At 40.5% G+C, this 24493-nt stretch overlaps 1 protein-coding gene across 8 annotated transcripts in view; it reads left to right on the plus strand.

Annotated features, from left to right (window-relative positions):
• NAV3 (neuron navigator 3) overlaps positions 1 to 24493 on the plus strand; it is a 463204-nt gene that overhangs the window by 204634 nt on the left and 234077 nt on the right. For 5 of the 8 annotated variants that reach the window (XM_035127685.2, XM_035127687.2, XM_060279675.1 and 2 more), the window contains exon 1: positions 18569 to 19246. The exons of 1 other annotated variant lie outside the window; for it this stretch is intronic. In XM_035127685.2, the coding sequence (XP_034983576.2) occupies positions 19004 to 19246 (243 nt within the window). In that variant the 5' untranslated portion in view covers positions 18569 to 19003. Of the gene's footprint in view, positions 1 to 18568; positions 19247 to 24493 lie in introns of those variants that run through there. 2 more of the 8 variants (XM_035127690.2, XM_060279677.1) reach the window with 1 other exon arrangement.

A 24493-nucleotide genomic window follows, 5' to 3' on the forward strand; every position in this document is an offset into this window, starting at 1 on the left:
CCAAGTCACCTTCTTCAGGTTCTTATGAACCACATAAACATGAATTCTTTATATATGGTCGTGACTGGTTCTGTTATGCTTTGGTCAAACACTGGCTCTGGGGTTCAGCAAAACAAGTTAGCCATGAAAACCCTTTTTAAATGTTACTCCTGTGCACAGTCAGTAAATAGTTCCCTCTGCACCCATTTTTAATGAGGATTTATGCCATTTTACACCCCTCTTCCCTTATGCATATATACCTGAAGTACACCTGAAGGAGCATCTCTACCCCCATTTTTCAATGAGGTCCAGCTCCAAGGGCCTTCTGATGGTTCCCTCATTGAGAGAAGTGAGGTTACAGGGAACCCGGCAAACCTTTTAAGTATCTCCCTCCAGAGTAAGACATTGAAGTGAGTGAAAAGAAACAGGCCACCAAATGAAACTCCACATTGGACTAATAAAACCTGGTGCTAGCTCCAGCTGTAGGGGGGTGGGGTTGGTTGGAGCAGATAGCATTTCCTACCCCAAATTTCCCCAAAACACATTGTCTTGATGATGGAAAGGACTGCAAAATACTTCAGTATGAAGCTGTAGAACATATATTCCATGTAAAAATATGTTTGTCAAATGGAAAAGATACTTGGGAAATAAACTATTCTATACAGAAACAAACAAAAACCTCCACTCTTATCATAATTATTTACAGAATTTTTGTATTCAAGCAGTTCATGCTATGACCAGCTACTTGCATACACTTAAGATATTAAGAAAACAAAAACACTTGTCAAAAGATGTGGGAACATAAATCAAAGTCTGGAATGCTGTAGCAGTCATGTAATGGGCAACTGCTTAGTTAAATTTTAGCTGCTGCTCTATTTTGTCTTCACAGCAGCTGTCCAAATGTATCTATGTCTTGATTAAACATCATGTATTTATTCAATGTTTTTGACATTGACCGCAAATAGTTTTGCGGTGTGTTGGTTTTTTTTTGCATCCTCAGACTTAAAAAGAAAGTCTTCCATAGGCATGAACTCAGTCGAGAGACTATATCAGGAAACTGGTTTTATGGAGTGAAGATAATGTGCTTTCTCATGATTATGTGCTGGAAATTGTAACGGTTAATATTATTGAATTTCAGTGTAGCAAGAAATCTTGATGGGGGTAGTCAGTGTGTGTTTACTTTAAAGACCTTGCAGCTTTTCTTCGGCCAAACACACTGGGTCACCACATATTAACCTATAACAGGCAACTCTTAACTTATGCAGGAGTTGTGTTCCGGGGAAAATAAGCTAAAATCACATATAGTTAAAACACATCGGGCTCAATGGTGAGTGGGATTACCATTGTCATTTTTTTTCTGGAATCTGGCCACTTTCCTCCCCCTTCAAAAATTTTAAATGCACGTGAGTTACCTGTATTAAGCAGGCATCCCCAAATTTCGGCCCTCCAGATGTTTTGGACTACAATTCCCATCTTCCCCGACCACTGGTCCTGTTAGCTAGGGATCATGGGAGTTGTAGGCCAAAACATCTGGAGGGCCGCAGTTTGGGGATGCCTGGTATTGAGTGTAATATTTCAGCTAAAGCTGTGATGCAGACAACAATGGCATGCAATTAGTACAAACAATGGTCTTAGTAAATCCTAGATAATTTAAGAATCCACTTTACTGTTGATACAATTTATGAACTGCGCCAATTTAATCTAAACAAGTTTATACCAAATCTGCATTTTTATTCTGCTTTTTGTGCTACTACTTGTAGTATTTGCTTAGGAATCCAATACAGTAGTGTCTTTTTGAACACTTGAATCATATGCTTTGTTCTCGCACCCAACACCAATATTTCTGCTATCGCCCGATATGGTTTGAAATATATCCATACTATTATTTTCTATTAGCAAGTCCACAACAAAATAAGAGTTCTCTAGGTTTTTCTCTTGAAGATCAGTTTTATTTTCAAAGCTGGTAGAAAGTTGGGTTAGAATACTACATCTCCCTTAATTTAGGTTCCTTATGTTGCACTGCAGCAGAAACTGAGTTGCCAGATATTTTTATTGGCTTGTCACTTTAAATGTTATAAAAACATTCAGTTGTGAATCTATTGAAACCAGATTCTAAAATGGGTTTAAAAAACCTTAAGTATATATTAGACTGTAGAGGACTAGCCTGATGAAGGTAGCATTCCCTACTTTGATCTTTAAAGAAATATACCCTGACTCATTCCAAAAAGTTTTTATTTATTTATTTATTGGCCAGCATGAGTCGTGTGTACCTAGTTTTAAATTATTAGGGTGGTTTTTTAAAAAAATTACTTCACAAGGAAATGGCAATTAGTTTTAAAGTGAGAACAATCTGATTGTCGCTTGAGATATCTGCAATGTAAATACCAGATATTCCTTTCCCCCTGAATTAGAAGTATGGCCTAAAGTTTATAATTTGGATAGTATTGCAGCATAAGTTGGCCAGTTTCCCTGGACATTATCCCTTCCATAAGCAGGTGGGTTTCCCACTTCAACACTGGGGAGGAAAAAAAAAAACCACACTCCCTTTTTTCCAGAGCCATCAATGACTTGATTTGGCTCCAGTAAGCTGTGAGGGTTGGGGAGGTGAATGGCGTGAGGCACCCTTTGGCCATTGACACAATACTTATGCCGGCGTGTACATTATTTACAAGACTTCTGATGTAGCTAGTACCAGCATCATGTCGCTGTTCTCATATTGCTGTGGGAGGGCTACTCTATAGATTGGCACAACTGCTCCTAGATTTGGGGGCTAGTTTGCCTTCATTCACTAATCATATGCTATAATATATAGCCAAAGGCATTGCAGAATATACAATATTGGTGCACCGGAAGCAATGACATATATATATATATATATATATATATATATATATATATATATATATATATATAAAAGATACATTTTGATTATACCGAAATTGAGTTAGAACATTAGACTGTCTGGCCTGGAGTGTGATACCCTGACTTCCAGCTGCTCACCAGGGTCTCCAGCAGATGTATTTCACATCACCTGCATAGCTGCCAAGTTTTCCCTTTTCTCGCGAGGAAGCCTATTCAGCATAAGGGAATTTCCCTTAAAAAAAAGGGAGAACTTGGCATCTACCTTGCCAGTTAACTGGAGATTGAATTTAGGATCTTCTGCTTGCAAAATATGTGCTCTGTCATTGAGGTGTAGCTCTCTTTTCAAAGGGTAATATAACTGTGTTTTCTTCTTGATGGTTCTCTGTTAAAAAACGGTTTAAAGAAAAGACAGAGTTTTAGTTTGGACATCTGACTAATAAGTGGTCACTGATTGTGCTTTGTTTCTAGAAAAAATGATGCTGGTACTCTGGGCAGAAGCCCTAGACAAAAAGTTTCCTTGGGGCAAGAAGAAAACAGTTATATGTAAAACAATCGTATGTTTTACTGGAACTTTATTAAGATTTTGGTATACAGTTATTACATGATTTATCATAATTAAATGACTTGCTGCAACACCATACCTTAATTCTCGGGACCTGACTGTGCATGCCGGTTTCATACTATACAACGTTCGGCCAGGACATGGGCTCATGCCTACTTCCCCAAGCCTGGGAAGAGTTTGCCCACCTTAGGAAAGGCGGCGTAATGCTCTGAAAGGGTCCGACAGCCCTTCTGCCTCTTAATATAATAATAATAACAGCAACAATTATTATAATATTTATTTATATATACATACATACCCCCCCCCCCACTATCTGTCTGGGTTTCCCCAGCCACTCTGGGAGGTTCCCAACAGAATATTAAAAACACAATAAAACACCAAACATTAAAAACTTCCCTAAACAGGGCTGCCTTCGGATGTCTTCTAAAAGTCAGATAGTTGTTCATTTCCTTGACATCTGATGGGAGGGTGTTCCACAGGGCGGGTGCCACTACAAAGAAGGCCCTCTGCCTGGTTCCCTATAACCTCACTTCTCACAGTGAGGGAACCGCCAGAAGGCCCTCGGTACTGGACCTCAGTGTCTGGGCAGAATGATGAGGGTGGAGATGCTCCTTCAGGTATACTGGGCTGAGGCCATTTACGGCTTTAAAGGTCAGCACCAACACTTTGAATTGTGTTTCCACTCCCCCTCCGCCCAAAAGGGTTGCATACCACCAGAGAAAAGCACTGGTGACTTGTTAGTTTTATTTTTCAGAGATGCAGGAAACAATTAGTTTTCATGGTTGGTAAAAAGAAAAAAAGTATAAAAGTAAAGCAGTGGCGCTATGAAGAAATACTGTAGGATGGGGTTTCCTTTTGAAGGAATTTCAGAAAACTAATATGAACCAGCTAAGAACATCAGAACTATCATCTCAGAACAAAGAAAGATAACTCTTTTCTAGGTAACTGTTAACTCACTTGGAACACTTGTCTCTTGAGGGAAAAGAATAAATCAAAGAGGAAAATTCGTAATGCCTTTACATTACTGAGCTAAAAAACACTGAAAGGTCCATAGCCAACAAACTCCAGGGCAGATGTGTGGTTAAGTTAGTTTGCGATGTTTGATGTGAGCCCCTGCCTTACCAGTCTGATGTGGAAGGAGATGGGAACAAAGAGAGTAAATGGCTAAAACAAAGCAATGAATGGGGAAAGCAGGCATTTGGCCGATTATTACGTTCTCATGTTACTTCTGTTAAATAGATAAAATGTATTATCACAGGAAATTTGGGTGTCCAGCTTTGCAGTTAAGGACATCTTCATACATTTCATCACTTTCTTATCTATTTGAGCTTCATCAGTTAGAAGTTTCCGAAGCAGATAAAGGGCAGCAATGTATTGTAATATGAAATGTAGTGAAAACCCCTGTCCATTGCTTTTTAAAGACTCTTTTTTCTGGGGGGAGGAATCTAAAATACTTAGGCAACTGTTTCAGAAGTTTAGGATCCTGGATATATGGACACTGCAGTTGTCCCACCTTTGCCTGCTTTTCTGTGTCTGCTTCAATAGCCCAAGCTGTTACTTTGAATGAGATAGGAGTAAAATTTGGGAATTAGACTTAAGAAGTTACCATTCAGAGAGTTCTTTATGAAAATCAAGCCCACTGCTTATAGATGTATTATTTCTGTTAGCCATCTTGAGCATCGTTTGGTAGAAAGGTGGAATGCAAATTTTGTAAGCAAATAATATCTCAAGCCAGGAATGATTAGCACTCCTCTTTTATGCAATTTGTTTTTATATTAATGGGAAACAGCGACTCCTGGTAGGATCTCTCTCTCTCTCTCTCTCTCTCTCTCTCTCTCTCTCTCTCTCTCTCTCTCTCTCTCTCTGTGTGTGTGTGTGTGTGTGTGTCACCTGCTTTCATCAGAATCTGGTGCCTGGACTCCTCAGCCAGCTGGGAGCTATCGTCTGTCTTGAGGCTCCTTGAGGGGGGAGGAGTGATCTTTGGGTCAAGCACCGGAGTCATTTACCCCAAGTTACTGCCGATCAGAAGGTCGGCCATTCGAATACCCGTGACAGGGTGAGCTCCCATTGCTCGGTCCCAGCTCCTGCCAACCTAGCAGTTTGAAAGCATGTCAAAGTGCAAGTAGATAAATAGGTATCGCTCCGACGGGAAGGTAAATGGCATTTCCATGTGCTGCTCTGGTTTCGCCAGATGAGGCTTAGTCATGACCTGGAAGCTGTCTGCGAACAAACGCCGGCTCCCTCGGCGTATAGAGGTGAGATGAGCGCTGCAACCCCAGAGTCATCCGCGACTGGACCTAATGGTCAGGGGTACCTTTACCTCACACACACATACCTCTGCACATGTAATAAAAACTACAAAGTGTTCTAATACTGGGATATGCTGGGAAAGCTAAGTTGGTGGAGCAGGAGACTTAATCTCAGGATCATGGGTTTAAGCCCCATGTTGGGCAAAAGATTCCTGTTGTGCAGGGTGTTGGACTAGATGATCCTCATGGTCTCTTCTAACTCTACAATTCTATGATTCTAGGACTGTGGACAGATTTACATGGTGCTTAGAGGATTCAAAGTCAGATTTGCATATTAGCTTCTTCTTCTTCTTTTAGTGCATGTTAAACGACATCAGATGTAAGACATGTCATTGAGTATGTTTTCACATTAGGGAACTCTTACCTTCAGTGTTTAGCAAACATTATTTTGTTCCTGATAACAAGAAAGTTCCTAGTAACTCTCACTTCATTTCTCTAGACAATCTGTTATTAATATATAGAAATGCAGATATAGAACTGTATAATCAATGAAATCGTTGCAACATCACTATCCAGTTTCTCAAAAATGAAGAAAACTCTTTCAGTATATTATTACTGAAGCAGAAAACAAAATGAAACAACGAAAAAAACAAAAAATCCCTATAAAATTTAATTTAGTTATAGGGTGTGCTCAAAGTCTATGTATTTAAGAGCTTTGGGTGGATTTGACTGGAGCTTTAGTCATAGGGTTCCCCAGTAATCACAATATTTTCCTAAGTTGAGCAAACGGTGACATCAGGGTGGTCGATGATACATATTCTTTGCAATCCAAAACATGATCCATAAATATCACTATATTATAAAGCTGTCTAGCATTTTATCCTTGCCAGTTCACAAGTATAGAGTTGTGTTCCTTTAGCTGTACCTCATTAGAGGATATATGGCAAATTCCTGTGATGACAGTTGTGGCCTTCTGTCCCTACGGAGGCCTCTATGATTTGAGGATGCACCCTTTGTTGTCGTCCCCTCCACCACACTGTGAGGGAGGAGATAGGAGGAGCAGCTGGTTGATGGAGACTTGTTTTCTTATTTCTCACAGCTGCCTGGCTCAGTTCTAGTTAACAAAACAGTACAACTAGGAATAGTAATGATGAAGGGATAAGGTGGACCAGGAGGCTATAGCAGCACTTTGAAGTAGTTTCAGACATGCTGCATGGGTGATAGATGGCAGTAAATGGAATCATTAGAGGTCCTAATAAAGAAATATCCTGGGGATCATAGATGAGGCTGAAGAAAAGGAGCAGGCACTAAGTGATGGTTGTTATAAAGGTGTTGGTTCATCAGACATTTCAAGATAGAGAGCAACGGTCCCCAAACTGTATCATACTTTGACTCCTGATGTCCAGAAAATACCAGACTACACAGGTATAGCTGAGGTAAAATACAGATGCTCACACCTGTCCCAAACTTAGGTAAATAAAGAAGTGACATGATTGGTTTTAACTACAACATGCCATTAGTTGTGGAGATAAATGTGCAGCAATCAGTGATGTTGATAAGTATAAGGCAACAATACTGTCCCCAACTGCAGCCTCCATCCCACTTCTCTTCTCTTCTCCTGACACCAGCACCACTGCAGCTTGCCTGGACAGGGCTGAGGTGGGGCAGCAGTGAGATTAAGGCTGCATATATCACTATTGGGAATGATGGACAGGTTTCGCCAGTGTGCCTGCACAACCGCAGTCTCACCACCACCCTGCCATCCAGGTAAACTGTAGCAACACCAGGGTCAAGAGAGCAGTCTCCTCCTCCTCCTCCTCCTCCTCCTCCTCCTCCAGCTCCTCCTCCAGCTCCCCCCCAATATCTGTAGTTATACTTCCTTCACAGCTGTTTCCTTATGCTTACTCAGTTTTGCTACCCAATATAAAGTCAACAACCCAGTCTTGTCCATGTGCCTGCATTTTTGCTAGTTGGTGTGTAATTTATGTGTGTAGTTGCCATGAGATACGAAACAGAGATACAATATTTGCGTACAATGCAGAGTTGTAAGTACTTTGAAACTGTGTGAGATGACATACTGAAAAAGCCAAGACCTTTCACAGTGCTGTGAAAAACTAGTCTACTTACATAGAAAGGTTGGGGCGACATCTTGGAAGTTAATGAGATCCCACTGGAATAATATATAACAGCTCTGCTGGGTATTAGGGAGGGAAAAATCTAGTCTGGTATGCCATCTAATTGCTCCGGAGAAGGTTGCAATTTTCTCTTTCGTTTACAAAGGGTTGTGAAAATTGATCAATGACATTTATTTTCAAAGTCTCCTATATAAGAAAGATTTAGAGTCCACAGGAAGGATAAGCTTCACAGTGAATATCTTTCCTTATCTGCAGTTGAATGAAGAAATCGCTTTTCAAAATATTGTGCCTTTAAGGACTGGCTTGACTGAGGAACTGAGGAAAGCCTCAGAGAAACTTGAGGAGCAATAAGCATTCTTTTCTCATAGTGGCCAACCAGGTGCCTGTGGGAATCCCACAAATGGTATTCAGAAGCGTACTGTCTTCAGCAGTGGAAGTAGGACACAGCCATCATGACTTACCCTCCATAAATTTGTCGAATCCACTTTTGAAGCCATCCATGCAATGGATGCAGTGGAACTACAAAGGCTTTTTAAAGAAGACTTATAAAACATGTAGATGTTTTCAAAGCAAAGCAAGAGACACTCTTTTGAAAGCAGTAGGCCTGTGTTGTTGGTTCAGAATTGTATCCAACTTTCCTGCTATGTGCAGGCTAGAAGTTGTATATTGCTGGAAATGCAATACAATGAGACTTACTGTTTTACATTAAGGAATTCAGAAAACTCCCAACCATGGTACGGAAAGACAACCGTCCAATTTGAACATCACAGACAATGGTGAATAGCATAAAAGCAGCTGGACCTGTTTGTATTTTTACCAAGGGGAACTCTTCTCATGTCTGCAGGTTCAGACCAATTGTCCACTGTAAAACAGGTGCAATTAAGTTATATTCCTTTTTTAACCATCCCAAAACAATAACTGAAGCTATTCTGAAATATTGCAATATTCATGCCCTCAGAAGAGGTACTTGCAATTTTCATGCAATTGTGTCCCCAAATAAGCAAGTTGTTTCCTTTAAAAAATAATGCACACACACAAATGATGTAAAGATCACCATTTGCCTGTAATTTAGCTAGCTGTATCCACCATGGAGGGTTACTAGGTCTGCAAATTTAATCCTTGTCTGTCACAAGGAAGAAAAAAGTTATAACTGGTTTTTTATTTCCCAATAATGATTGGGTGCGGGGAGGGTGTGTGTGGAAACGAAGCTGGTAGATGGATTCCTGGCTGAATGAGGCAGACTATGAAGTGCCTTGGACTGATATGGTCTGTTTTCTTTGAGTGCTGGATTAGGGTCTGAACCAAATATTGTGGTCAGTGCACACCCTTAGTTATTATGTATTTGAATGATGCCACATGAATGCTTTTCTTAGTAGTAGTTGGTTATATTGTCTTACTGCTCTGTACTCTGTACTTATTTTACTTAATTCTACTACCTAAATGGCAGTATACTTCCATGAATCTTGTTTGTCTGCATGCCTATATTTTTGGTACTGTGTGTAATCACTGCGGTATATCATTTGTTCGGTCTTTTACGTAATCATGGAATAGATACTAAATTGTCTTTTTTCAGCACTCTTCTCAACACGCTTGTGTGAAATATACAGGCACCCTTAAGTTTATTCACACACACACCTTCCTTTTCCTCTGTATTTGTGTCCCCCCTTTTTAACTGAAGATTGTCTGACAAGGCTGTAAAATTTCAGTTCTCCTGATTCTACCTGCCTGAAATGGCTTGTTGCTCCATGGGAATCATGCCTGATTTCACTTAAACTTTTGTTACCTTTTATGTAATAAAACCTAATGAAAAACAACAACAATCCATGGCCATCTCCAGATCAGGAAGTCTTCATTTCTTGGCTAGGTATCAAATAAAATCCCACTTCGTAATGGGCAAGGATAATATCACTAATTTTCGTTCCAACCTAAACAAAATGTATCTTCTCTGTAGAGAGGCCTAAAATGGATAGTTACAGAATATGAATTTCTCCAAGACACAAGTCGTGCTTGATTCATAATGGCATTTTAATTTTTGCATAGCTCTTAATATTCTCTAAAAGCCTTGTGTGGATAGCGCAGAACCTGGCACTGCTTCCTGGAATTTCCAAGTATGTGATGCAACCATCACCACCTAAAAACACAACAACCCATTGTGCACCCATCTCACCCTCTTTGAAGGCATCTGCTGCTGCCCTCCCTGCACACACATCTCAAACAGTTGGAAAAAAGACCCTGGAAGTTTCAGCAAAGCACACTAATTTATTGCCTTTAGCCTTAAAAAAGTCTATGATGCAGTGTATGTATTTGTGGTATACAACATCATTAAAACAATGTTACATTGGGGCCCAGAACTTTGTTCAGAAGCCACCTCTCATACTTCTTTCTTTTCCTTTCACTTTCTTCTATCAGGTTTAGCAGGTTGCATAAATTAGTTAGGTTACATGAAGAAGAGCAGAAATAACTTGCAGGATGTTTGTCAGGTCCCCTGAAAATTCTCTGGGTGGACAACTTACAGTCGGTTCTAAACAGAAATATAAAAGGTCAAAGGGGCAGAAAAGTTGCATGGGCAGGTGTCATTTTGAATATTTCAAAAAGCAACAGGGCACAAAATGAAGGCTAGAAAGGTTTACACGAGGGATGTAATCATGCCTCAGAAGATCATGGTAAAAATAGAGAATCCTAATACGTTCCAGCAAGTTTCAGAATTTGCAAACCAAACTTTTAAACTACTGCTGCATCCACCCAAAGTTATAAAAAGAAATTAATTTCATGGAAAGGGTTGAATCTTTTTCACTGAAAACTCTAGTACTTAAAAGGTATCCTTAGGTTTTTTAGCAAAGGATTCCCCCCCCCCAAAAAAAAATCATTGATAATTTTCAGGGCACTTGCATATGTCACTTCCAGCAGCAAACTAGTAATGTGTGTTTAAAACATAGAAATGCCCCAAATTACAAAGGGAATGCTACCAAGCGTCTAAAGCAGGTATCCCCAAACTTCGACCCTCCAGATGTTTTGGACTACAATTCCCATCTTCCCCGACCATTGGTCCTGTTAGCTAGGGATCATGGGAGTTGTAGGCCAAAAGATCTGGAGGGCCACAGTTGGGGATGCCTGGTCTAAAGGCAGCTAAATCACTGCTTGAAGCAACAGCAATTTTTGTTTTGTTTTTGTTTTTGGTATCCTGTATTGTTGGTTGGTGTTGAGTTGATCATATTAATTGCAAATGAAACAAGAAATGTAACTTTCATGCAAGCATTGCCTGTTCTGAAAGCACAGACGATGCATGCAAGAAGATGGCTAATATAACCATTTGTCTCCTATTTTGTCCTTTAAGGCTAGATCAGTTTAATAAATAACTTTAGCATCATTTTCGTGCAAGGCACACTCAGCAAAAGGAAGAAAATAACATCTGTAGGATCTGAAGTTCTCTTTCACAGCTGTGAGCTATTCTGTTCTCTACCATTTGCAGAAGATAAAACACAGAAGGTGAATTGCTAAGGAAGCGGTGATGAATTTTAAGCACACACATGGGAACCAGACAGGCTAGTCCACAAGTTGATTAAGCAGAAACACTTACATTTCCCCCAATTCTGCTTCAACTTCAATAGAACCAAATTGACTATAAGCCAAATAATCTTACTTAACTGGGTTTCAGGAAGAGTGGAAGGAGACAGTGGCTCAGGTTGCATGTCCAAGTAAGTGGTTTATGGCTTACAATGAGCACAGAGATTGCTCTTACTTTGCTCTCCTGTAGCCAGCGGGAGCAATACCTCATGATCCCTAGCATAGCATTACAGTACAGCAAACTGGAGGTTGCGGTTTGTTTTGTTCAACAAACCATGATGGAGCAAAACAAACTATGATTCCCAGTTTCAATACAACATTAAGCCACCGTTTGTTGCTTCTGCTAGCTAGAGGGGTGGAATGAAGCATGAGCCTTTTGCAAGTTCACAGCAAACCATTAACCATGGTTTACCATGAGGTGGTCAATGCACAGGATATATGCAGCCAAACATGAGGGGCGGAGTGTGTGATCTGCACACACACACATGCACGCACACACTGCTTGCTTCTTGCTAGAATTCACTCCAAGAATGAAGAAGTACCGGGTATCTATTTTTCTCAGGTGTTTTGAACTGAATGCATTAAAGTGGTTGCTGATGATCTTAAAATTGTTTTTAATGCTGGTTGCAATGCTAATAATACGTCCACCGCCTTTAGATGCCTTGTGTCAGTTGCCAACATGATGGGATTTCTAAATAAATCATATACAGGTGCCCCACCCACCCCACTTAGTGGGGGTTATGTTCTGGGCCCCCATGTGCATAAGTGAAATCGTGTGAGGTTGGGAGGATCCCACTTTAATAGGGAGGGTGTGTGGGGAGGTGGGGATAGAGACTGACACATCCTGGAAATCACTCAGGCCGCTGCCTGGCCTGGCCTGAGCCTGCCTGCCTGCCTACCTGAGGGGATCTAGTGTGTGCAGCAGCGGTAGCTGGCCACAGACGGTCAGGGCCAAGAAGGACACCCAGCAGAACTGATGCCTGGATAGGAGTGTGGATTCTTGTCAGAGCATTGGAGATCGGGGAAAAGGTGTCTCCCACCCTGCGCCACTGGTCGATTGAAGGCCTCCTTCCCTTGCTTGGGTAGCAGCACCCAGCAAGGGAAGGCCAATCTATTTATTTTACTGCAACCCATGTAATCATGGTCATGCATAAGTTGGATGTGCATAAGTGGTGTGTGTGTGTGCCTGTTTATGTTTTATAAGATGTGACTGAGCTAGCTGGCAAAAGTCTCAATTTACCTGCCTCCTACTGAACAATGACTTTTTTTAAAAAAAGAACTAGGAAGTATTGGACACTCTAATCCTATGTTTGTCTATTCAGAAACAAGTCTCACTGTGTTCAGTGTGGCTTGCTCCCAGGAAAGTCCACATATAAGGTTAAAATGTGGACTAAGATGTGGTCCCAGACAATACACCATATCATAGAAATACGGTAGTTGTTCGCTTCATCCAAAATTTCAAAATGAAATGTAGCACCTGTGTTCAAGGAAATATTCACATATGCTTGACAGAAGACCAGAGGCCAAGAGTTGATGGGAACATATGGATCCTCCCAACTTATTTGTGGATGGACTAAATGTAGGTTTTCCAACAAGGTGGAGAACAGTGGGCTTTGATCTTTTTCTCTGTTGTGTTGCCAGTAAGGAGGGGAGTGAATCGAATGATTCTATAGCTCAACTCTTCTTAATGTTAGAATCTGGGCCTTATGATTGCTTATTTTTAAGGGTTATCTGAAAGGGTATGGTGCTATGGGCAGGACTTTCAGATATTTGTGGCTAACTGAGAGACAGTGTTGAAAGAGGACATGTAGAACAACTTAAGTTTGAGTTCAAGTGCATAAACTTTGAATGTGGCACTGAGATTAGAAAGGAACAATGAATGATACGTTTTGTTTCTGTATTTCACAGGTATAAATGTCTTTCCTAATGAAGAAAGCAGAAAAAGTAGGAGATAGAGTCTGAATATTATTAAACATAGATTAACCTCAAGAAAATAAAGACTGATTCATCTGTTTTTGTGAAGATGTTGCTAAAGTGAAACCATGTGGGTTGCCTGAATTATGTGGATATTTTCTACACCAGAGTTTCTGGCTTGCAGACAGGCATGATGCTGAAGTAGGAAGGAATCACTTTTCTTTTGCAGGCATCATTGGAGTCGCAAGAGATCTACCACATTCTACTCTAGTAAATGAGGGACTGGCCTTACAAGTGAGAAGTTCCAAAGTATTGTGCGCTCTGTACAAACTCAGTTTCTTCTAAGGTTTCCCTTCTTATGGTAGCCTTCTATGCCTCCCTCCCATGAAACTTCTCCCTAAAGCAGGCATCCCCAAACTGCGGCCCTCCAGATGTTTTGGCCTACAACTCCCATGATCCCTAGCTAACAGGACCAGTGGTCAGGGAAGATGGAAATTGTAGTCCAAAACATCTGGAGGGCCGAAGTTTGGGGATGCCTGCTCTAAAGATTGGGGTGTGTAAGGATAGCTGCCAGGATATAAAATTATCGTACCTGCCCAAGATGTGCCTGCAGAAGCAATATACATGCATGGAAGGACTTCTTTGAGTTCCTGTCCATCCCATCCACACACACACACACACACACACACACACACACACACCTTTCGGAATTCCTCCCCCCACTTCCAATTTTAAGGGAACGGCTTATATTTGGGTATTGTCTCTCTCTCTCCCCCCCCCCTTGAATTTTAAAGGTGTGGCTTATATTCGGGTGCGGCTTGTATTCAGGCCAATACAGTATTTCTGAGTACAGTGGTACCTCTACTTACGAATTTAATGCGTTCCAAACGCACATTCGTAAGTCGGAAAAAATTGTAAGTCGAATCCCATAGGAATGCATTGGGAGAAAAAAATCGTAAGTAGAAGCAACCCTATCTAAAAATTTGTAAGTAGAAAAAATCCTATTCAAACCGCATCCAAGATGGCGGACGGAGCTCCATTCGTAAGTACAAACATTCGTAAGTAGAGTTATTTGTAAGAAGAGGTACCACTGTACTCTCAGCTTTCACACCGTTCCTTCTTCTCGGGGTTAGCCTAGTGTCACCATCAGAGGATAAACATTTCGCATATCATTTTAGAAGAGCAAGTAACACTTCCTATTTTTATTTGGAGCTTGTCATCTAAGAGGCAGTTCGTTTTTGTTTTCTTTGTTGTAATAGTTTGCATACATATGCCTGCAATCATGTAGAGATAGATATGGACCAGTGGTAGATGGGTAATATTTTTACTGCAAAAAGGACAGAAACACAATGAACGCATGTGCTTCTGGGTTATAAGTGTTACAATCTCCATGACTTTGCATACGCAACAGTGGTATGTGTATAAGGAACCCTGCCCTCCACAAAAGATAGCCATATGAACTAGTGCTGCTTCTTCCAATCAAGATTCATTGTGGTATTCTTTATTTAACTCCATTTGTAACTCAATGAAATCATACGTACGTGTCTCCAAGGGTCATATTGCTAAAGTAAGCTGAACTATTCTACATCTGTATTGGGCTATTAAACTGTCTCAATCCTTTCCCCATTTCAATGAGCACTAATAGCTCCCCTCACCTGTTGTTTGGGATGTAATTTTGTATGAGTTGTCTTGCAATCCTTCTGTGTCGGAATTTCCATTGACTGTAAGAAGATCTGTTGGTGATAGCAAAGTTGATTGACTTCAAAGTATCCCACTGCTGTTGCCAAACTGGGCCAAGACTTTGCTCATGACTGCAACAGATGTTTCTGCTTTTTTTGAAAAGAAGAAATCCGAATGGGAACCTTATGGAGCAATTTTCTCTACTCTAGTCCAGAAACAAATGCCAGCATAGCTGTGATTTTGAAACTCTCAACCTAACCCACAGTAACAAAAATTGGTCAGCATCAAAGAGCTCTGGACCAATATGAAGAGGGAAAAAACCCTTTTAAAAGATGAAAGTATTAATTTGCCACCCTACCAGCTTCTTGGCAGATAATCAGCAAACTCCTATTCAGTTTCAGATCTCTTAAATTGGCAGGTAGGTTTTTTTTGGAAGCTGAAAGAGCTTAGAGTTCAGCAGAAAATTTTACAAATGCATTTCTTTTGCCATTTCAATTGACAGAGGCAGCTGGGTATATGATAATTGGGAGCACACAAAATGGCCCCATCTTCATGGACGATCTGATGGCATGCCCTGTCCAAGAACTATTGAATTGTTGACATATTTTCACAAGTCATCATGTTCTGCATCATGTTGTGCATGCCAGTTGCTGGAAAATGCAGTTACTGAGAAAATGAACCTATGCTGCCAATTCTCGTAATATGAAATAAGCAGCACAAAGACAGCACACAAAAAGCTACCATGCTATTCTATGCTCTAAATCTAATGTTAATGATCCAAGAACAGAGGGGAAAATGTACAAAAACTGTTACAGAAGCCACACATAGGTAACGCATACAAATTTTGTCCAAAAGGAAATTTCAGTCTTTAGAATTCCTTAACCCAGACTCCTGTAGATATCAACGAAGGTAAAGTTGATCAAACGACGTGCCAACGGTATTGCGCACAAGAGTTAGGCAGGGGGCCGGCGTTAGACATTTGTCACCTGTTTCGCCCATGAAGAGTTTCGGGCTTCTTCAGTAAATTCTCTCTCTCAAGGTTTTGATATATTTGTACACAGTTTTTGTACATTTTCCTCTCTATTCTTGGATCATTAACATTAGATTTAGAACGTGGAATAGTGTGGTAGCTTTTTGTGTGCCGTCTTTCTGCTGCTTATTTCATATCGGTCTATTACGGGAATTGCAGATAGGCAGAATGCGGTTGTGCTCGTGTCCAGCTTGGAGACTTAAAACAGGCATCTGGCTAGCCCGAGAACAGAATGCTGGACCATAAAAATGTTAACATTTTTGAAAATAACAGCAGCAACAACAGCAACAGGTAGAATTGTTCCTTCAGTGTGTAGAAGGGATACAACTGGGTGGGCTATGGAATGCATATCCAGACCATTCATTTCCTGTAATGCCCTGGTTCTGTAGTTGTGCATGTGCACCACACATGGGGGAATGGACTCTGATGCTATTCTAGCCGAGTTCTTCGTTGGTTTTCATGTCCCTTTTGCTGAACCTGAAATCTGTTGTTTTTTCATAAGCTTTGTGCGCTGTCTGCATTATCAAGTCAATATAATTTTTTTGTCATTGTGTGCAGGTGTTGGTCCTAACTCATTTTAATAGTTTCATTAATTTTTCCCCCAGTTGTATTTTGTTAACATGTGTTGATTGGGGTGTGTGTGGAACCTATTAGATGTTCATTAATTTATCTATCCCCATGTTCAGCTGCTCAATTCCCAGATCCTAAGAGCACCACCTCCTATGTCAGTTTAACATGGAGCATCCTGACAGCTCCTTTATGTATAATAAAAGAAGGCAGATTTACAAACTGGCCCCAAACACCTATGGTTCACAGTTTGGCAATGATATATAATGTACCTTCTAAACACAACATATATGAAGGTGATTTTTCTATGAACCACTTAGTACAATGATCTCATTACCTAGAACAGTGATTCCCAACAGGTGGTCCGCGGACCCCCAGGGGTCCGCGAGCTATGCCAGAGGGGTCTGCAAGATGCTATTAGAATAAAAAATATATTAAATATATTTCGTATGATAACAGATTTTTTGTTTTGGCCGCTTCCTGCATGAGCAGAGTCTAGCGCAAAACTAGAATTAGATAGAGGCAGTAGTTCTGCTGTATGCCGTTAGGTGGCGCTTTACAAACACTACTGTTTTGCAAAGAGGCAGCGCGCGCATTCTACTAACGCTCACCTCCCCAAGATGCTTTGCGCGCGTTGGCTTCATTTGTGCGCTACTGCGCAGGTACCCTGTCTTCTCCATTCCCCTCCCTCCTTCCTGGTGCGCACTGCCTCTTTGCAAAACAGTAGTGTTTGTAAACAAAGCGTTGTTTTTCGCGGAAGCTACAGTTCGCATAGTTAAAAATGGACCGTTGGTTAAAAAGTGGTTCGTTAAAACGACAAAGGCCTACAGATGAAGAGGAAGATAATGCATTTGATGTTCAAGCAAGTAAGTCAGTGACTCTCGAACCGATCTTGTCAGTGTCCATTGAACCTAAATCGTTGGCGTCCCTTGAACCTAACCCTTCCAAGATCAGTGTTAAGCTTACTGGAAAAAATAGAAAATATAACTCTGATTACTTGGAAATCGGTTTTAAGGTTTAATGGGGGTCCTTGTCACAATAGCGGGTCAATGAGGGGTCCTCGAAAAATTTTTGTTGGGAACCCCTGACCTAGAATATTCCAACTCCTATTTAGCAAGCATTAGTTCACAAATATTCTATTGTCCTCGCTCTCACAACAGCCTTGCAAGGTAGGCTAGTACTTTTCCTATGACACACCGCGGCGGAGAATAGTGATGTGGATAAAGTCCCACAATTATTAATGGTAGAGATGGATATTGAACCTTTAGCTTCCCAAATCTCTGTCTAGTGGGCCATGCTAGCTGTCATAACTATTGTGAGTCTGCATAATATATATCTGCATAGAAATGCATTTGATTGATTCCTGATCATATTTGTACTTAAGTCTTCTTTTGTGTCTGAGCTGGCGAAGTCTGAGGGAAGTCTGAGTTGGTGGGATTTCCTCAGCCATCTTCACAATGAGTTAAGATTCAAAGTCAAGATGTTGCTCATTTTGCTTGAAAAAGGGACTTTTCCACAGCTTTTTAAAACCACCACCACCACCACCACCACAACAACACGTAAGTAACATGAAGTTTTAGACTTTGTTAGATGACTGAATTGTCAACTATTTTGACAACTGCCAAAATGAAAATGATATTTTGAAAAGTGGCCAGGGCAAGACAACAACAAAAATTGCCACTAATGGAGATACCCCCCCTTTCCTTTAACCTTTGTTCTTAAATGTGTTTAACATAGCAAAGGCAGACACTATCTGAGATTCAGCATCCATTGCTAGTCTGCCTGTGTGAACTTAACCTGATTTCATGGGAGGAACAGTGAATGAAGTATTGTAGCTCATGGCTGTCAGCAGTGAAAAATAGTTGGGAATGGGACAAACAGCTTCTTAGCTGTGATTGTTTCCGGCTAAAACACTTCTAACAGCTGTTTGCTTTGGCCATGAGTTGGATTTCATTCCCCCCCCCCCTTCCTTCAAAATGATTTTTTTAGACGTTGTGGGCTGGTTATTTATGTAATCAGGAAGAGGTCTGTGATTCCAGTGTTGTGGACTCACTGCTGTTTAGACAGTTGGGATACGAGGATCTCTCTCGGTTTCTTTCCGCTAATGCATGGCAATGCAATGGTGTAGGGAGATGAAACCTCAAATTTATGAGTGCTTTAATCCCAGACAGGCGGCTTTGCAGCAGTTGCCTTGAAGAAAAGTTCACGCCTCAAAGGAGTGTTTAGTCTTACAGTCACTGACTTAACTAAATGCTGTTTGTGCGGGAGAGCAAGAGCAGAGATGAACGAAAAGACTTGCCTCTTTTTGAAAAAACCGTCATATTGTTTTTAAAACTTTCAAAAGATGACTGCAACTTTTGTTTAAAGCATTTGTTCTGGAACTCACTGAAGCTAAAATCTACCCGGCTGAGGTCAGAAGCAATTTTCTTTTTGGCAGAAAGCGGAGACGTTTATAAAAGCCATGCCTGTTCTTGGTGTTGCCTCAAAGCTTAGACAGCCACCTATAGGGTCAAAGCCTGTTCATACTGCCCGTCCGATACCAAATCTTGGCACAAGCAGGTCACAGCAATATTCATCAAAGTCTCTGGAGCTTCCTAGGGCAGAGAGCTCAATGCTTTCTTGTCAGTTTACATTAAAGTCAGCCTGTGATTTTGGAGAAGTAAAAGCACTCCAAGGAAAAAACAAGGAGACAGAGGATAGCAAGGTTAGTTCTGAATTTTACCTGCAAATCTGAACTTTGGGGGGGGGAGTGACCTACTTATGCAATGCTTGTCTAATAATGTGATGGGTATGAGAATTGTATACAGTGAGCTAATTTTGGGAGTGAGTGATTTTAATTTTTATTCTGTGTGTTATCACTCCAGATCATATCCTGTGCAGAGGCTCAGAGAAGCAGAGTTGTGAAATGATGATGGTTAAGGAAATATTGATGTTTGGTGGGTGTGCATGTACTGTATTTTAAGAAACACACTGTTCCCATGCTCATCCTGACTCCCAAAGGGAAGTTGCTTGCTAACTCAATAACAACAAACACTCTTGGTAGTTTGGGTTTTGTTTTGTTTCCCAACCCATATTGCTTTACGTAACTGAATATATATATATATATATATATATATATATATATATATATATACACATCCTAGCATTAAAAAATTGCCTGTGTGTAAAAAAGCTTTCTATTTTGGCTACCTCTGTTTATGATAGCTCCAGAGTGCTCTGATTTATGGTGACAAATCTAAGATTTCTCTCCAGCATAATCTAGTTTGGAGAACTGAAACAATTTTTGTTTGTTCAGTGAGAATCATTGCTATTTTTTTTCTGAGCCTTGTTATCTTAGAATAGTAGTACCAGCAGAATTCCATTTGCTTTATCTGATGTGTCTTGCTGCACGTTCTTAATTTAATAGTACAGGCTTATCTTTCTTTTGGATTACAGGCATAAGGCACATTCTACTAGGACATTATCATGGGAAAGCCTCAGTAAAACAAAATGGGGGGGGGGCAGCAAAGAGCACCTGACTTAGGTCCTGTTTGTCTCCACAAGGTATAAACCAGAAAACATATTGGGAAAATGTGCTCATACAGATTATACACAATTCTATGGGAGAACGTCAGTGTTTTAAAACGAAACTTGTGATATAAAACCAGGCAGATGTTGGTCACAATATTCATACTTGCCTACTGTTAACTAGGAGATGAAGTGATGACTTGGGAAGGTAGTAGCCGCTTTGCCACAAACTCTCTTTGGAACTTGGTGTGTGTTACTTGCCTGTGTTGAAATGTGGTGTACCAGGTTTTGCCACATTCACAAATGTGCAGTAAAGCTAAGAGAATGCTCTTTTTGAAGCTTCCCAGTGCTCCTTATTGATTTCAGCTTTTTTCCTGGCCAGAAATAACCACTTTTTTCCTTCTCCACCAAAGCTTTTAGTTGAGTATCGCTATCACTGAACCTTTGCATGCAGTATAGAACTGCATTTTAGTTGTAATGGAGTCCTGCATATTTCTTTGCTCTTGATACATTTGAATGAGTGTAAAAAATGTTTTCTTTAATATTATTCCTTCCCAAGTTACCATGGGGAAACTCTTTTCATTCTGAACATTATTATTTGGCAAGATGCAGAGAGCATTGAATTGAAAAGGTAACTTCCTGAGTCTTTCATTTAAATGGAATACAAATTTGACTTTTTTATTGCTGGTACATGAAATATTTTCTGATTTCCATAAGAAAAGCTGCAGATAGAAATGGTGAAAGTCATAAACAATCCAGAGACCTGTAAGCATACTTATGTCACATGTATCTTAGTGGGATGTGCTTTTTCTATACCTGGATTGTGTCCTTAGTCTGTACCTTGTACTGCGGCTGGAGTCATTGGGAGCGTCTTGTTTCTTTGCACAGCATTTTATTGCTGGAACTCGTGACTGGGCTACAATGTCCCTAAGGGGGACATTGATCTATAATACATGTTTTTTTAGAGTCCACATTGCATTGCTGTTCTATATTGTGAATGTATTTCAATGAAACACACCGTAAGCCATTGAAATTATGCTTCTGTACTTGGTTGATTGTGCCCTTTAACACCTCTTAAATCAATGGTCCCTTTGACAAGCAGCTTCATAGACCCAGATCATGAATCATTGATGTTGCCTTGCACAGGCAAGCAGTGGGCTGGATGAAAAGGTGCCTTTCCATTCATGGAAGGAGACCATCCATTCACAGAAGGGCTCTTCTTTGACTTGGACCCAATGGAGTTTCCATGAATGGAAGTTAGTGGAGTGCTTGCCAACCCTCAAAGCAGATCTTCAACAGGCTGCAAGTGAAACCTAACAAGACCCAGTTCCATGAGTGCAAATTTGCTTATTAACTCTGCATTGAACTCAGTGGCTTCTGCTGTAAGCTATAGTAGAAGGAAGTGTCCATTCACCTTAAGGGATTTCCCCGCCATTTCCACAGGCAGGGTGGTTTGCCGTATTAGCTGCAGGACCTTCCCCCTCACCAGGTGGTGAGCAGAGAGTGCAATTCTGCTGGTTGCATGCTTTGCCTGCATGTTTCCCACACGTAATGTGCTGGGAAAGCAGCATGCAGATGGAAGGCTCCGCTCACCAGTGATGGCTATGCATACTTACAATAAGCAACTGATCAATAATTTGTCCTCAGATGGAAACGTGCAGCAACTAACACTGCCAGATGAGGCCAGGCCTTACATATTTTTGTGCTGAGGAGATCTAGAATTGCAGGCCTATAAGGGTTACAAATCAATAAAGCAACCCTTTTAAGTTACTTTGTGACACTAAGCATATTTACTTGATGTATGTCCTGTTGAAATTTGTGGGACTTCTATGTAAAAAGGTTAAAGACTGAAGCGTTGTCCTGTTTATTTTAGTGACACTGAAGTCAATTGAAGCAATGACTGTAAATCAGCTCAAATTGAACACAAATTTAAGTACATTGGTTAATCTATGTTGTGCTGTTGAATTGCAATTTGCATCTGAAATATCCGCCTCTGCTGTGATGGAATAATCTCTCTGTGCTTTTGCTGGGGTGTGTGTGTGTGGATTTATTACTTTTGTTGCACTCAGTAGCTTTCCTAGCTATGGCTCCCATGAAGCATTTGTGCCTACTTCAAACAAAATATATTTGCTCCCATTGCAACACTAGCTGTAACACATGCTAAACATATATTGATTTTATTCCACGGCAGCTCTAGTTTGGTGAGAGTGCTTCTAGAATACTCTTAAAAAGTGCTGTTATTAAACAAGTTGAAGTCTGCAGTGCAGATATGCCCATAGACAAAACTTCTGTTGCATCTTTTTGCTTTATCCTTGTTAGTAAGAAAAAAGTATGGCTAACTAAGGCCACATTCAGACGTGTGGTTATTGCCTTGGTTTTACTGGCTGTGGTGCTAGTTCTTCTGTCCTGACTTCTAAACTTCATTTGACACTGCAGTACCTTGTTGTGATCTGGAACTGTAGCTTTATGATTAATTTACAACATGTGGCACTAAATTTTAAATGACTGGAAAAAACCGTTTTGCGGGTATACCACCCCAATTTTTGTCAATACAAAACTTCCATGCTTTTCCGAGTACACAGCGTGGCAAATGGATATTTTCAAGAAATAAGAGAGACACGAATGCTAAATTTCACCTAGATTCCACTAGATTCCCAGAAGTAGCTTTTATATCATGTAAATGATCAAATAATATATGAAATTAAGCAGGTATGGAAATGTTGTGAAGAGATGGAATAAAGTGCCATCTGAATGCAGCAAGTATGAGATTTTGGGAGATGCTGTCTTTAACATTCCACTCATTAAATTCTGCTTAAGCCAACCAAAATGCTTACCCTGAATTTCAGAACCACTGTCCTTTTACTGTGGTTTCACTTTGGATGCATGAAACTACAGTTAAATTGTTTGGTAGTTATTTAATACCGGTCTTCTGCTGATCAAGTGCAATCTTAGTAGTAGATGGGACACATACAGAAATTACTTCAGCAATAAATCAGTGGTAAACTTTTAGTGAGGATGTCGAGCTGTCATTAGGGTTAATGCTCCTCCAAGTTATCCTATGCAGATGTGGACTCAGTGCTATTGCTCTCCAATGCTCCAGTCATTTTGTAGGTGAATTTCTTGGGAATTAGCAAATGCATTAAACATATGGCATTCCAAGTCTATAGTGCTATACCTTTAGGAATGTTTCCATTGACACAGATCAGATAAAAGGCCTTTCACTCAAAGTGTAATGAATACCTTCTCAGAATTTCCAAATGCAAGAAAAATCTGCTTGTGTTTGGGCAATTATGGGATATAATTGGATATGTGGGAACTCCTATTTTTGAGGGGAAAATGATGACTCTATCTGTTAAAGATAATGGAAAGTATGAATTAATCATCTGGTTTACATTTATGCTTGGCTCCTGCTTCCAGGTTCCAGTTTGCTATTTAAATGCATTGGAAATGCAACTCTAGCAATTGCTAGAGTTGTTAACCTTTCTTGTCAGAAAGGTGTTGTGATTAACATGTAGGGAATCCTCGGTGCATTCCTTCTGTAGCTTGAAGTGCTCTGAATTCCAAAATAAATTTGAATTTCCTGCATCTCAATATAGTACATCATTTTGCCACCCAGCTGTTTTCCCCACAGTCTTTGTGTACTGTCCTCCTGAATTGAAGAGACTTTTGACATCCCAGTTGGCTTCCAAACTTCATTATATTGCCAAGTCTGGCTTAGAACACAGCTGCAGGAATCAGTTAATGGCTACTCAGATGCTCCTCCTTCTTAGATCTGCTGTGCTTGCAGTATTTTTAAGCTCCCAACTAATATGCAAGGTAGGACTGTCTATCTATCTATATCTATCTATCTATCTATCTATCTAATCTATCATCATACAGTACAAGTAGTATGTTCCTTCTGTAGCTATTTGGGCACACCATTTTGAAACTTGAGCAAAGTTATTTTTAAGGAAATGGAATGATATACATTGTATATGGAAGGACAGATCATGAAGTTGAGGCTCCAATACTTTGGCCACCTCATGAGAAGAGAAGACTCCCTGGAAAAGACCCTGATGTTGGGAAAGATTGAGGGCACTAGGAGAAGGGGACGACAGAGGACGAGATGGTTGGACAGTGTTCTCGAAGCTACGAACATGAGTTTGACCAAACTGCGGGAGGCAGTGGAAGATAGGAGTGCCCGGCGTGCTATGGTCCATGGGGTCACGAAGAGTCGGACACGACTAAACGACTAAACAACAACAACAAATTATATATTTTTTTCTCATAGCCAACAATTGACTAACAGAGAGATTATCCACATCTCCTGAAGTGCTACTCAGCTCCTTACCGCATCCTCGGGTTCCCCAGAGTTGCCAGTTTTGTGAGGGGGGGCACACAAGTATAACCATCTCCTTCAAACTCTTTCCCCAACTGATCACTTTCCTTCTCTTCCAAACCACTT

This window comes from Zootoca vivipara, chromosome 10 (genome assembly GCF_963506605.1).
Source record: "Zootoca vivipara chromosome 10, rZooViv1.1, whole genome shotgun sequence".
In the NCBI taxonomy this organism is placed as follows: domain Eukaryota; kingdom Metazoa; phylum Chordata; class Lepidosauria; order Squamata; family Lacertidae; genus Zootoca; species Zootoca vivipara.